Raw genomic sequence first — 16,402 nt, 5'->3', positions numbered from 1 at the left:
TTTACTATATACACTAGGTAGTGCTGCACTCTGGCGGCAGAACATTGCAATACCCCCTATTAGTTGCATGGGCAATCGTAAGCATTATTATTCAACATTATTAAAAGCATATAAAAATTACAATAACTTCTTACAACATAGCAGGATAATATTATGCTCTAGCTATTAGTTCAACGAAATTAAATTAATAATAATTATATTAACTATCGATACCGGGAAATTCCGTAATGGGTGACGTAGAGAGTTATAAACTTGAATAAACATACGACATCTTCAAATTAACTAGGTAATGTAGGCAGATTTGGAGTTAGCATATTGGGAATGGATGTTAATTTACTTTTAATTAAGACATGCTTAAGATTTTGATTGGAGGCTTTGCCCACAAGAGCGTAAAATACCTTGTACAAATATGCTTTAAGAATAAATTAATATTTCCAATAATTCGAAGGCCTACTTTTATTCAAACTGCGCTCAATCTTGTTATAAATAGGAGGTATTACTGCAGTTTACCGCCAGAGTACAGCACTAGCGCCTATAGTAAACCATAGAGTAACTGATACATACTGTGCCTTAAACTGTTTTTTGACAAATTTTCACAGACAATAAAATATGACAATGATGCATCAAGGCGGTTTGTTAACAAGGGCCTACCGGGAAACGCGAAAATCGAAATTTAGTTATCTGCCTCTTTATCGCTCGAATATGCAAGGGTAATAGAGGTTAGATAACGAAATTTCGATTTACTCGTTTCGCGGTAAACCCCCAGATTGTGATGGATAGTGGTAGTGGCACCCCCTTCGCAGAGTTTTGCGTAATATTCCCAATTAAGTGAAAATGTAAGAAAACCCGTCTGCAAAAAAAAAACAAATTAAGAACCTCCTCCTTTTTAGTTTAATAATAAACCTGCGTACAAAGTATTTTATTTGACAATTTAATATTATCTGTCTACGTTTGACTCACTCAAAACCAAATAGCAGTACGTTCTACTCAAAACATCAATTAAGTCAGACGTCGCAAAATATCTCTCCTATTTCTAAAATTTAGCAATATTATACAAGAAAACATATTATTATACTTTATAGCAGTTATTAAATATAAAATCAAAAGTTAGGTTACAGATGAAACCGCGAGCGAACAAGTCTGGGGAAGACATTTCCAATTGGATTTACTTGAATAAGTAATTCGTTTTCAGCTGAAGAAGCAATTTTTATAAAAACTCGAGCTATTTGTGGTGTATTAAATAAATTGGATGGAAAATAAAGAGAAATTGGTGCACTTTATGCTACGAGCAATATAGCGTTAACAGGTAAATTGAATATATTAAAAGAACCGGCTTAATGAAACTTTCAGGTTAGATTTTCAAGCGTATCAAAAAACCAATTTTTTAATATTATTATCTACTTTACGCATATAATAAACTTTGACATTTCCTCCGACGTTTCGAAGACGATATTGTCCCTATGGTCTCGGAGACAAACTATTAGCTTGACATCAACTGCGCTGCGCGAGTTTAAGGACTTATTTATATGGTGCTAGAACTCGCATGCAAGTTTTGCTCGGTTGGCTGGATTGGATGTAACCTCAATAGTCCGCAATGTAACTAAACTCGCATGCGAGTTCGCGCGCCGCCGTCTAGATGTGACCGCCCTAAGCCTGGTCTGCAAAACGTCCAAGTGGTTAAACAAGGTCTTGTTTGTATTGTTTGTCTTGCTGTGGGTGCTTGTATTGACTGTACATAGTCAAGTAAAGTCACCTGCATTACTCTTCGAAAGCCGCAAATAGTACATTATTGTCGAGGCTCGGAAGTAGCTACTTGCAGGCTGAGGATTCGTTTTAAACGGACGACCTTGGGAGTCCGTTTAATTGAATCCGAAGCCAGCAAGTAGCCTTCCAGCCGAGTCATATATAGTGCTTTTCTCAAAAATGGTGCAAGAAATATAAATATAATAGAAATATTTTACAAAAGAAACGTTCTTACGTATATATTTTCACAGAAAAAAGTAGAAACAATTGAAAAAGTTTGCTTTGCCGGCTTTTTATTTTTTAATTTTAAAATAGAAGTGTATTTTTCTGCCGAAAATACGCCAACCTATTTGAGACAGCTAAATAGTCGCGGTACCAACATTATAATAATAAGTACTTATCATCTGTTTGGCTGTTTAATGGGCCTGTGCCTTTATTTGATATGGCCATTTAAACTTTTAAAAAGTTTGGAACTCGACAAATAATGGAATTTGTATGCAACATTCCAGTCCCAAAATCGAGACTGCAATGTTTTTAACTTTTTAATTTTTGACTGACCATAAACTCCACACTTCGCGACCTATTTTTTAAATGGCAAAGTCGACTTTGCCGTCCATTTTTGAGAAAAATATGTTACGCGCTCTTATGGCTCTACAAATAAGATCGTGTCAGATGATTTTGCGGCCTTTGTTGTGTAACATATTATTGCAGGCGACTTTACCAGTGGTTGGCAAAACAACTGAAATATACGTTGTAGTAAAAAAAAGTGGACCTCTAAGTACCCGGGACTGGGCTGTTTACAAACTGCACCATAACTGCCTAATAATAAAGTTCAAATTTACTCACGTTCCACCAGCGTCTGCGCTTCATGAGGTACCACAGGCTCATCCTCGTAGCTATCCGATTCGCTATCAACCACGACTTCAACTGGTTTCTCTTCAACATCACTGTCTGAGTCACTCATGTTTACTTCTATGTGTATTATCTTCTTAGAGAAAAGTTCTTGAGTGGCAACCACGAACCAGAGAGATGAAAGCAATAGATGATGTAGTGTGGGGACCAGACCAGTCCGGGACCAGACGGGTCGGAAACAGACCGGCTGTCGATCGCTTATTGTATTCATCAGCCGATCGAAGCAATAGAAGGAACCAGTCGTTGCGGGATCCTTGGCGACGCTACCCGTATTGCAGTGGACGTATAATTTCGGCAATAGGGGAGACCGAGGTGAGTTGTGACAGAGGAGAATTGAGACATCGTCGATTTTTTGGAATCTATTAATTAGAAACTAGGTCGCAATAGCGCGCATTTGTTAGTTCAAGTTACGAGGTAACAAACGCACGCTATTGCGACCTAGTTTCTGGTTAATAGATTCCAAAAAATCGACGATGTAACAACTCTCCTCTGTTACAACTCACCTCGGTCTCCCCTAATAATGACTGAAAAAGTCTCAATTATCACAAAGCGCCTTTATAAAAACTAACTAATACCAACTTTGAGATGAACTTAAAACTGTCTACTTATTTCTTGAAATTGGCTCCCATCATACTCGTATTTCCTGACACTGTGTTAAAAATATTAGTATTTTCTACGCAATTATAAAACACTTGTAGATCCAACCATCCCATTTATCCATAGATTCAAAACAGTTCGCGTGGTTAGCAAGACAAACCAAAGATTCAAAACAGTTCAAATGAGCAAGGCAAAACAGAATATACCCTTTTTGCTTAATTTCTGTCCACTGTGTAATATGCACTAAAATCTAAATTTACACGATAGACTTTCAAGGGAGTAAAAACTACGAGTCCGTGCACTGTTTACTTTATGTAAATACTGACCCAACTGTTCCTAAGTTAAGCTGAAACGGAATTAAATTACCAATGGTAATCCTTATATCGTTGTGTTAAGGCTTATAATAGTAAATTAGTGGTAACGATGGTACTTGCGTGAACTGTTGGTACGAGCATGCGCGAAGCTGCTGGTACGCGGTGGTACGAATATGGGGTGAAGGTAATAGTCACGGAGGCCAATTCATACTTACATTGTGACATCAATATTATATTAAAATGATGTCGAACAAAAAAAATATCTCGTTACTTTCGCATTTATCTGGAGCCGACTTTCGACTTTGTACCCTCTGCCCATGGTGCACAGACGCAAAAAAAAAGTTAAGTCAACGCCTCCGAGAAAAAGTGGCGACCCCAGGTCCCGTGCATATTTAGTCCAGCATTTTTCACTGGCTGATCAAAGAGGCAACACCAACAGCGTGCTAGGCACATTTACCCGGGTACCTATATCGACGCTAGTCTGTAAATTTCTATAATATTACCGTTTATATTTGTTACATAAATAAATATTTCATATAAGTACCTAGTGATTTTTTAATCATTGTGTCATGTTCTTAAATTATGTTGCCAACAGACGTTTCCTTTAACAAGTGACAGCCGTGAAAATTGATTATTACCCGTGAATAAAGCCAGTCGAACCGGCGATGAAATTTCCGTATTAATATTTGATATTGGATCTCATAACGCCAGAATTATAAGAAAGAAAAATTTAAGCTGAATCATAAAATAAATAACATTACCTTTAGAATTCTCATTGTCTAACAAAACAGATGTTTGACAGCGAAAAGTTTCGTTTTGGTATTTGAACCGCGCAAAATAGGGGGACTAGCCAATATGGCAATATTTTCTTAATAGGTACGCAAAACTCTGCATAGGGGGCGCCACTACCACTACCCATCACAATCTTGGGGTCTATCGCGAAACAAGAAAATCGAAATTTCGTTATCTAACCTTTCTATCACTCTTGCATATTCGAGCGATAAATAGGCAAATAACTAAATTTCGATTTTCGCGTTTCCCGGTAGTCCGGTAGGCCCTTGTTAACCAACCGCCTTGATACATCAACGTCATACTTTATTGTCTGTGAAAACTTCTCAAAAACATTTAAGGCACAGTAAGTTACTCTGTCTGTCTGTCACCAGACTGTATCTCATGAACCGTGATGTGAAATGAAATGAAATTTCAACAATTTAGTTGAAATTTTCACGGATTATGTATTTCAGAAATTTTAATAACAAATACTAAAAAGTACGGAACCCTCGGTGGGCGATTTCGACTCGCACTTGTCCGGTTTCTCTTTTCGTTTGGCGTTCGTCGATGTACGACTGCCATCTTGTCTAGCCCCCAGGAGCCCCGAGGAGCGAAAAGAACCGAAAAAGACCGTCTGTCACTTTGACATTTGGGTTTGAGAAAGAAACGAAACACATTTTAATGACATTAAAAGTTTTATCAATACATTAGTTTAACATGCACTTTTATATTGTTACAGGCAGCTCTCTCCCGCCGGAAGGAGTCGGCGGCGCCGCTGACGGGGGACAAGGACGGCGCTATATTCGGCTTCTCGTACCCTCTCGCTCTGGTGCTGCGGCTGCGCGTCCTACAGGTTAGTACTGCATTTTCAGCCTTATCCTGAGGCAATACAGTTCAAAAGCTATTACACCAATGACCAACGATAATAATAATTATAATAGAGAGACTCTCGCTGGGTGGTTGGATCAAGGGTCAGATGTAGAAGGCGGTAATTTTGGACACGGCGCGTATAGTACGTCGATTCCTCACTCTGCGGCCCTGACCACCGGCAGCTTGGGCCCTGCCCCGCTGCCGGCGGCACCCTTGGTTAGGTTTTTTATAATGTGTTTATATGTATTTTTTATTGTTTTTTATGTGCTTTTATATTTTACTTTTATATTCACGTTATAAACAACCTAACTTAAGAAGAAAAATAAATAAAGAGAATTATAATATCTGGAAGACTGAGGTTTGCTTGGAAAACATATAAAAACTCACAAATGCGCGTTTTCCCAGAGATAAGACCTAGCTAGATCGCCCCCGAAAACCCCCATATAGCAAATTTCATTGAAATCGTTAGAGCCGTTTCCGAGTTCCCCGAAATATATACCTATATAAATAAACAAGAATAAAAGGTACTAGATATATAAATAAACAAGAATTGCTCATATAAAGGTATTAGATCAACGTTGTCTCTTCTTTTGCCAAAAGCAAAGGGTAATGGAGTAATTTCTAATTGTCATAAATATGGACACTTCAGCACATATACATATACCTAATTACCTACCGTTAAGGTTTGTCCGGACTAAAAAAGATAAATAGACACCTTAAAAAACCGACCGCCCGACTGAAGATTTTTTCCGGCAAACATGACAGTTATAGGCCCCGTGCGTGAACTATAGGGGTCATCACAAGAGCCGTCAGATTTTGGGCGCGAGGCGTAAATGTGTCGTGTATGCATCCGATGTAGCCCACAAGATGGCAGAAAACTAGCGAGTTCGCGCGAACTGTACATTTTTCTCTCCTGTGGGCAATAGTTAACAGCTTGTGGGCATGTAGGTAATGATTTTATCATAGTTCTCTAAATAAAAGGAGGACCTTTTCACGTGGATAATGGTTAAATAAGAAAATTAACCTTCATAGCCCTTAACTTTTGTGTATGTCTACAGGAAAGACGCGAACACAGATTTCTGTTTGACCGTACTATGCACAAGGAAACGTACCGACGAGATCGGTAGATAGTAGAATTTTTGCTTTGGCAATGTACATCTGCACATATGTTTACGATTCAGGCCACAAGATGGCAGACCCTCTAACGCGTACGATCCTTTCGATTTGCTACTTTATTGAACGATCAATAAGAGTGCTTTTATTTTTTGGCCTTTTTACAGTAGGTAAAATAAAATAGCGTTCTTTAGAATTTCCAAGAAAGTCAACAAGGAAAATGCTTTGACTTTCGGAAAACCGGCAACTAAGTCGTTTATCTCAAAGTGATCTCCTTCCCGCATAATACCATCCTTATTTATTAAAGTTATGAAACAATGGAAATGAATAGTCAAGCATTTATACTCGTATCACAATCCATTTTAAACCATATCGCCTTATACTTACGGTCTATACTCCATTGATTGCAGTTTGCTTTGATTTGTCTTATCCGAATGACTTTATGCAAAAGGGACCAATAATCAATACTGTGCTCTAAAGTAAATTAACATGTTTAAGCAATACCGTCAACCGAGGTGAATAGGGATTGCTGGGGTGAATAGGGACTAAACTTAAAATGTGATTTACCTGACTATTTGTTAATAACTACCCACACAAATTATATCATACAAAATCTACTGTTATTTTCAATCGAATGATTCAATTTGTGTGGGTATTTTTTAAGAAATTGACAGGTTAAATACATTTAATTTTATTCGGTGTTAATTAGTGTTTATTTTGTAAATAGTAGGTAGTAGTACTTTTGTGATTATCGTTTTAATTTTTCTATTATAAAAACCTGCACCTAACAACCGTCTCTTCTTGGCCCAGTGATTGACTAGTAGAGAATGCATTATGGCATTAAGTCCGCCATTTGTACTTATAATTTTATGTGCAATAAAGTTAAAATAAATAAATAAAATTTTAAGGTTTGTCCCTATTCACCCCAGCCATCCTTATTCACTCCGGTTGACGGTACCTACGCAGTATTTTGGGGTAGTAGGAATGGTAATTCGGAACATAAACCTCATTATAATCATAATGATGATTATTGAATGCTTGTAAAGTATTATTTGCGTGAAAATGCTGACCAAGTGACTTGCAAAGTTAGGACCGTTGCATGGGATGAATACATTATTGTGAGAACATATCAATTTGTAACTATGACTATTTAGAATTACAAACCTAACCTAACCCACTTTTCTGGTAGCAGTTCGTTCCTGCAAGGATCATAGTTCTAACCTAACCTAACCCACTTTTCTGGTAGCAGTTCGTTCCTGCAAGGATCACAGTTCTAACCTAACCTAACCCACTTTCCTGGTAGCAGTTCGTTCCTGTAAGGGTTACAGTTCTAACCTAACCTAACCCACTTTTCAAGTAGCATTTCTTTTCTGTAAGGGTTGCAGTTCAAACCTAACCTAATACATGGGCACCTTTGCATGGGTTTTTAATTATGTGCATAATTATGTACATTAAACGTGCCTTAAGTTCGTTCATATTTATAGCCAACTGATTAAATATTCCAATTAAAATCATAAATACTCAGTGATGAGGATGTACAGTCAGCCGCTGACGTTGCTAAGCGGGCCAGGTGTTCAAAATGATCTTGACGCGACTTTATTGTTAGGAGAATAAGAGCGTGTCAAGGTAATTTTGAACACCCCGCCCGCTTGCAAATTCTGCTGCTGACTAGGTATCTAAATATTCATCACCACTGATCCGATTACGGTGTTTTCAGAGCATTTCCATATTCATTAATTGTTGACGTGGACACTTATCTTGCGGAACCATTAAATTTCTCTTTCGATTTGTTGGTATAGGGCGCTTGTGTTGGTTTTTAACTGACATCAATTAATTTTAACTGAAATTACACTTCCAATGTGTTTGGGTTAGCGTTGTTCATAACTATTCCAAATTTCAAATCGATAGCTTCAGTAGTTCTCGACATATTTAGCGATGTGACAGACGGACGGACAGACGGACAGAGTCGCACCATAAGGGTTCCTTTTGTACCATTTTGGTACGGAACCCTAAAAAGATTTTGTACTCATCAGCAGGCCTGAATATAGAGACCTAGGGCCCCTAGGCACCTGGTATGACACAGACTTTAGGGGGGGGCTTCTCCATGTCAAAACCATTGCTAGGTTGCCTGGGCCCCTAGGCCCGGGCCTTGTGGATCTAGGCAGGAATCCGGCCCTTGATCGGGCTCTTATTTTAACAATGTTCTACGGCAAAATTGTACTTCTTGAATAGTCCTAAAACAAATAGCAGCCGACATCATTGGAGAGCTCATACAATCCTGTGAAACATGTCAGTTCTAAAGCAATTATCGCTGAACTGGGCTGAACAACAAGACAAACTTGCGTAGCCACATGGAACTTTACATCATCTTTGCCACAGATCTGTTACCAATAGATCGATCATTACAAAAGACTTAGTAATCTGAATGTCTCTACAGGTTCTTTCATGCTTGTAATCGTGATTACCTGACGCAACTCAGCCGTAATGTTATCAGTTTAGTTTTTATTAAAAATGTACTTATGTTAGTAAAAGTATTTATGTTTGTATAATAGTGTTGCCAGAAATTAAAGTTATTCATTCTCCATTTCAACTGACGAGACAACCGCTACGACTTCTACTTTCTCAAAACTAATAGTTTTGCTTGTAAACGAAATACGCTGTCAGCGGCTGCTGGCAGCCAATGTTATCCCATAAACTGAAATATTGGTGTGCGCTCAACAGACATAAGCTCATAAGTTCAACTAACGATAAAACTGACGATATAGCTCCTCTACATGATGGCCCAGCGTTGGACCAGCGAGATGGCAATGCGATGGTTGAGAGCACGTACTAGGGAGTGGGCCACGTGTAGATGCGTATACGCCATCCCGCCGCGACATAAGCCCTCCGACACCACTAACCTCTCTACACGCTGGCCCAGCTTAGTGAGCCAGTATGATAGCCCATTGTGTAGAGGAGCCAATGGATACCAGATTCAATATTATTCCATGATTCATAATGCGGAATTTAGTGGAGGATAATCTCAACCCAACTTTCCAGGAACTCCTAACCCCGTATCCAAACTTGCACTTAGTCCCTTTGGGACGAGCTTACTTCAAACTTTAGCCCTCCAAAGCAAATTTCAAATTGTACTAAAGTTTGACCACTAGATTTGGTACGAGTGGAATAATACGGAATTGACTGTGAGAGGCTCAAAGTCATACCCATAGTATTATCACTGTATAACTAGTTTATACTTTGCCGGGAGCCGGACAACTTTGTAAAGCGCATTATGGTTGGCAAGGTGGATGGAGGACGGGGTAGTGGACATCCACCAACCCGCTGGTTGGACACTGTAAAGAAGGCCTGCCAGGGATCTACTCAAGCGCCTATTATTAGGAAGGCGGAAAATCGTGCAGAATGTAGAGCCTTGGTGCACAAAATAACGACCTCGTGTGGTCGCGACCTCAGTCATGAGGAATCGAGGAAGAAGAACTAGTTTATATACGAAGTCAGATGCTTTCTATAGGCCCAAAAAATTTAGAACTTTTTTCTTATTTCCCTATTAAAGTCAGTTAAAAAGTCACTCGAATCAAAACAGTGAGCTCATTAAGGCTGGTGACCTCACCAGCTGGACACTATCATAATTTTCTACATTTTTATTTGTTACAGATCGTATGCGGAATATCAGCTATGGTGATGGGTAGCGTGGCCTTCATAGAAGAGAGGCAGAAATTCAACATGGGTCTCGGTATACCTGCTGGAGGGATCAGCGTCTTAGCAGCCGGTAAGTACAAACTATAGTAGCCTTACCACGAGTTTGACGCTGACATGTTCGCTAACGTCTGCGTAACTTTATACACATCTCGCTCGCACTAATATGACAGTAGGTACGAGCGATGCGTGCGAAGAAACGACTAACGGATTTTGTACAGTCGCCATCAGATATATCGGAGCGGCCGAGATGCTCAACAATATCTGAACACGCACTCTTAACGCCTTGACAATAGAGGCGTGTTCAGATATCTGTGAGCACCTTGATCTACTTCCAAAGCATTTTTTTACCGAATTCCTAAACTTAGGTACCTCATTATTTTATGCAAACTAACTTCCGTCTTTATTATTTTAACCTCTCACATTGCATGTTCATATATATATTTTACATTGTATGCGATGTACACTTCTGTTTATATATTTAACACTGTACGAGATGTACACTTCATTACATCTACAAAGGCCTTTGTGAAGTCGAATAACGTCTGCACAAATGCCACAAGCATAAAATGTCACGATTCGGTACGCTACTTATTACATTACCTGCTCACAAGATATGCTTTGTTACCCACGACACTTGGAGAGGAAAGGTTATGGAGATGAGTGGAGCGGGTTCATTAGTGGAGCGGTTAGTTGAATTTATAGTTCGTTTATTTAGCATTAGAAAAAAGGTAAGCAATCTTGACGTGTCTTTTTATTGAAAAACACTTTTGAAAAATAAGTCACGGCAAATATGTTACATTATAAATCATATACGATTATTTACATTCTTTTGCTTTCGTAAGTAATAGTTACTGATTTTAAAATAGCGTTTTTCAATTAAAAGACGAAGATTTAATTTGCAGTTGGTAAACTCGCGCGCGGTGTTCTTCAAACAAAAACGTCACTTTTGACACTGACACATCTAATCCATATCATTTCTAGATCTATTAATTGACGTATCTTAAAGTTCAAATCGGGCAGTTTGTTCCGAATTAATCAACTGAAATCTTGTTTCCAGCTGTGTCCATCCACACATCGCGGGGTTGGGCTGTGACAAGCGGAGCGACAGCGGGAGCGGGCGTGGCGAGCGTGCTATGGGCGGGTGCGGCGTGTCTTCTTATTGCACTGGTGGTGCAGTGCTGCAGGACGATAATGGGGCCACCTGGGTTGGAATATGGGTAAGAGAAAAATATTATTTTTGTGTCTTTAGGTCTGATACTTATGTATGTCTCGTTAGGTACGTCACGTCTTAAAGATATTGCCAAAAAAATACACGTCAAATAAAACGTTAGTTGTCCAGACTAAGTCAACTGAATTTTTTCAACCAAATGTTTAAACTTTTGTTTTGGCGTTAGTCATAAAGTGGCCCATTTCTCGAACGGTATTAGTCTAATATTATTAGTGTATTGCCATGGTAACCCATACGACTTGACAGTTGTTGACCATTCAAGAAATGGGCCCAAGGTCTGAAATCTGAAATGTTTAAATTACTTTATTTATTATCATTTACTGAGACATATGTGTTTGTTAAAAAGAGACAATTTAGCAAAGGCATTTTAAGTTCATGAATAAGGTTTTTCTATTCATCCAACAGGGACGCATATGACGAGGAATCCCGCCCATCCCCCCGTGACCTGGTCGTCATAGCGTGCGTGCAAATCGCTCTCGCTTGCGCTACGCTCCTGAGCGCGGCCGTGTGTGCGCGGATCGACTGCGCATGACGCGAGCCCCCGCGGACACTCGCGCGCCGCCGCGTGTCCGCGCCCGCGGTTCCCGCGCCTACTCCTCCTAGGGATAAGGGGGGGAGGGTAGCATGGTTGATATAAAAGGACCGTACTAAATAAGTACCTATCTAGTCAAAATATTAATTCATGAACAATAAAGTATGACTCAAATGGTGTGGATGATAGAGAAAGTTATCAAGATCGAATGTATTGTATACGTTTGAATGATGTGGTATATTGTATTATATTATATGTAATGGTAGTAAGACTACTTATATTTAATATTAACTATTAAAGTGTTTTAGTAGTCTGTATTAAGATTTCATATCTACATAAAATGTTTTAAAGTATTTTATTTTCTTAGGTTCTTAATTAGTAGTAGGTAAGTTTGTGAAAACTACTATTCTTGGATTTTTTATGACGAAACCAAATATTTTATAACAAATTTTATTAAATGCTAAACACAATATTCAATTGCGCTTAATATAACAACTATTAGTGCATTTGTTAACCTTGATTTTTCTTACGCTATGAAATGGTCACGTTTAAAGATAAGTATGTATTTAGCAAATTGTACATACCTACAGTAAAGTTGTTTCGCGGCAGAGTTATCATTTATTCAAATTATACAATGTGGATAATTACGAATTCATAAGTTTCACACAAGTTTCATAACACCAACTTAGTTCTAACAGTGCTTTATAAAACGCTGTCGCTCCCGCTCCCGCCTACGCTCGCACAGTGCCCCAACCCTAGCCAAGGCAGATATATAATATAAACTGACATGCTTTCACAGAGCTATGAAAGGAACGCCCACAACGCAGACGGGCGGAAATCCGGCGAGAGCCAAACATTGTATTATGTTGTTGGGAAAAATAATAGGATTTATTGAATTATTATACTTGGAGAAGAGTTTTTATTGAATTATTGCGCGTTCTTATGGCTCCATACCCGGAGGGTAAAAAGGGGACCCTATTACTAAGACTCCTCCGTCCGTCCGTCTGTCTGTCTGTCTGTCTGTCTGTCTGTCTGTCTGTCTGTCTGTCTGTCTGTCTGTCTGTCTGTCTGTCTGTCTGTCTGTCTGTCTGTCTGTCTGTCTGTCTGTCTGTCTGTCTGTCTGTCTGTCTGTATCTCATACCAGGCTGTATCTCATGAACCGTTATAGCTAGACAGTTAAAACTTTCACAGATGATGTACCTATTTCTGTAGCCGCTATAACAATAAATACTAAAAACAGAATGAAATAAATATTTAAGTGGGGCTCCCATATTTTTTGCCGCTTTTTGCGTAATGGTACGGAAACCTTCATGCGCGAGTCCGACTCGCACATGGCCGGTTTTTTATGATTGCTATAGGAAAGCGAGAGAATAAGTAGAGTTATAGAAATGTACTAAAAAAAGATGGCTACATAATTATTTTCCATTGTATAGCACTGCATATTATACAACGGATTTGGACTGCTATAGTGGAACCTTTAACCTTTTCGATGCCGTGTCAATCACAAAAGCTGTCACGCGGACGCCACGTCACCGAAGTGTCAAAACTGAAATTGAACTTTATGCATAATGCACATAGGTCTATGTTGCTCTGTGGTCTGTGACCGATTAATCGGTCTTTGGCGTTGAACCTGCGGTGCGGATATATCGGTCATTGGCGTCCAAAAGGTTAACCACTTAAAGTACGATGAATGTTATAGATAAATCACGCCTATTACCTATTTATATGCTCAACCATTTTTAAATTGCACCTCTTTAAAGTTTTATAGCGCCAAACAAAAGCGCATCTTGGCAAAATAACCATCCACTATCTAAATATAAAAAAAATGGGGGCTGATATGTCAATAAAATACATCGTACCTACAGTTAGCAGCAGAAGTTACTAAGCGGACCAGGTGTTCAGAATGATCTTGACGCGACGTTATTGTTAAGAGAATAAGAGCGTGTCAAGATAATTTTGAACACCTCGCCCGCTTAGAAACTTCTGCTGGTAACTGTACTATACGTGGTTAAAGACCGTGGTTGAAGATACGGTCCACCTGTTCAAACACATTATATAGGAGTTATTTATTTTATTTATTTAACATTTTAAATCAGGCAACAAGGCTCATATTACAAATCCTTACAGACAAACATATATATATGCATTTTTATAAACTTAAAACACTATTTATTATGTTATGTTGTTATTTATAAATTAACTGATTTAATATTTAAAACTTTCGTGTTTTGAACACATATTAACTATATATGTTAGACCACACACACACACACATACAACACATATTAACTATATATGTTATGTTATGTAATATGTTAAATCAGTGTTATGTTATTGTTAGACCCGTCTATAAATGTGAGTTAATGACAGATTTAATTTTGATGTAGTTAAAAACTACTAAAATGTAAATAGCTTTGTAATATTGACACCTAATTTAAGATGTAAGTAGGTAATTAATAACTATTTATACATATTATCATCTAGAAATATTAATTTAAATATAGCAAATATAGCAAGAGCCAGTTGTCGGCACTAACTCAATTCTCCATCGCTCTAGGGTCCTCTAGGGCTCTAGGGGTAGGGTAAAAAATTGTAACTTGTAATAAAAACAGTCGAAACAGTTCTTTTTGATATGTTTTAATCAGGGATCGGAACCGGTTTTTTGCAAAAACCTCAAAATAACCATATATTTCGAATTATTTTATATATAATTGCGTGTATGTATGTGTGTGTATGTGAGGTGTGCAATAAAGAGTATTGTATTGTATTTTATACTGCAAATGTAGGACTCAGTTGTGTTTTTAGGTAACGACTGCGCAATTTTTTTTGCAATCGTTATATTCATTATGCTGTTTACGAATTAGATGTGTTTTAAGTGTCTATTGTATATTTAAGTATTTAAGTACTGCGGAATGGAGTATCGAGACAAACCATTCTGGTTTAACGATGCTTTTGGATCAAAATATTATGTAATTGTGATTTATCTCTAATAAAAATATTAAAAAAATATTAGATTGCCCAGTCAGAAATGAAATAATTAACAAAGAACGAAAAATACCGGTTTCGTTCCCATACAAAAAATACCGGTATCCGATCCCTAGTTTTAAAAGTCAAAGATTTCCGCTAGAATTGCAAGTATGAATGAATGAATGAATGTTTATGAATGAATAAGAATTAATAGAGGGCCTGTTTACATATTGATTAGTGTTTAGTGCAAGTTCGTACATTTGATACGTAGTACTGAAAAAATAGTCTAGTGACTTTTCGTAGCATCTCGCTGGCCCAATATTACAGGGTTCTATGTTACATTTTCAAGATGAAATTCGACTTAATGTCACTATGACAATGTTCAAATTTCAGTTCGATAAAAGTGAAACATAGAACCCTGTAATATTAGGCCAGCGATCTGTCATCCCGGTAGTTTCTTTCTATTCTATGTACAGTCGCCATCAGATATATCGGAGCGGCCAAGGTGCTCACAAATATCGGAACACGCCTCTATTGTCAGGGCGTTAGAGCGCGTGTTCAGATATTGTGAACACCTTGGCCGCTCCTATATATCTGATGGCGACTGTACAGATGTAGTACATAATTGTTTTCCATCGTATTTTCTCGGAAACGTTCGTATTTGTCATGCTACTTCAGTCAACCTCAGTACTTTTTGTAACGAGACTGACTGAAATAGCAAGACACGTTCGTACGTTTCCGTTAAAATACGATGGAAAATAATTATGCACTGCATGTGTATGATTGTCATCTTGAGGGCGTCCGGTATTTTTTATCGGTTATTTTGTGAACTAGTAGTAAGTCTGAATTTATTAAGATCATTAATACATTACTGAAACTATACCTTTGTTAACTTGGTACAGTCACCTGCAATCATATGTTACACAACGAAGGCTGCAAAAATATCTGACACTATCTTATTTGTGGGCATTTTCACTTAACTGTGCACCTTTCACGGCTGGTTAGCAATCGTTACAAAACTGACGGTCAATGTCAAATCCCATACATTTTGTCAGGAATGTAACGGTTAGACGTTACTGAAACACGACTTAAGTCGCGCTTTAAAGTGCAAGTTAAAATGAAAATGCCCTTGTAGAGTCATAAGAGCGTGTCACATATTTTTGCGGCCTTCGAAGAGTAACATATTATTGCAAGACTGTACGAGGATTCATATTAACGCTGAGTGTTTTTTTGTTATATAATTATTTTAACTTATGAAGTTCATGCAGTGAAATTTGTTAAACTTTAATATTTTAATAGGAACCTGTATATTTAAAATATAGAATTTAGGATAGTCTAGTTACTACCTTGTGACTTATATTTTTGTAAATAAATAGATAAATCGAATGGTGTAATTTTTTGACTTTACCTACACATTTCATTGTATTTATAACTCATATGCGATTTTCCAGTAGACATCGCAAAATTAAGAGAATGAAAAGCTAAGTTTCACGAGGCACTATTAGGCTGTTTTTCCACTAATGAGCGGAGAGGAGAGGAGAAACGGGAAACAACCAAAAGTATTGTTTCTCTCCTCCACTCCGCTGGATTACAACCAATGCTGTTGATGATTCCCGCACTTCTCCTACTCTTTTTTCCTGTAAAATAAGGACATTCTTC

At 38.0% G+C, this 16,402-nt stretch overlaps 1 protein-coding gene across 1 annotated transcript in view; it reads left to right on the top strand.

Annotated features, from left to right (window-relative positions):
- The window catches only part of LOC134792022 (uncharacterized), an 81,666-nt gene extending 69,714 nt beyond the window's left edge, over positions 1 to 11,952 (top strand). Inside the window, exons 3-6 of the mRNA XM_063763142.1 lie at positions 5,077 to 5,190; positions 9,972 to 10,086; positions 11,074 to 11,233; positions 11,650 to 11,952. Of these exons, the coding sequence (XP_063619212.1) occupies positions 5,077 to 5,190; positions 9,972 to 10,086; positions 11,074 to 11,233; positions 11,650 to 11,776 (516 nt within the window). The 3' untranslated portion in view covers positions 11,777 to 11,952. The remainder of the gene's footprint in view (positions 1 to 5,076; positions 5,191 to 9,971; positions 10,087 to 11,073; positions 11,234 to 11,649) is intronic.
- Positions 11,953 to 16,402: the final 4,450 nt, after the last annotated feature.

Source organism: Cydia splendana, chromosome 7 (assembly GCF_910591565.1).
Source record: "Cydia splendana chromosome 7, ilCydSple1.2, whole genome shotgun sequence".
In the NCBI taxonomy this organism is placed as follows: Eukaryota; Metazoa; Arthropoda; class Insecta; order Lepidoptera; family Tortricidae; genus Cydia; species Cydia splendana.
The sequence above is the reverse complement of the archived record's forward strand: the minus strand, read 5'-3'. Positions and strand labels throughout refer to the sequence as shown.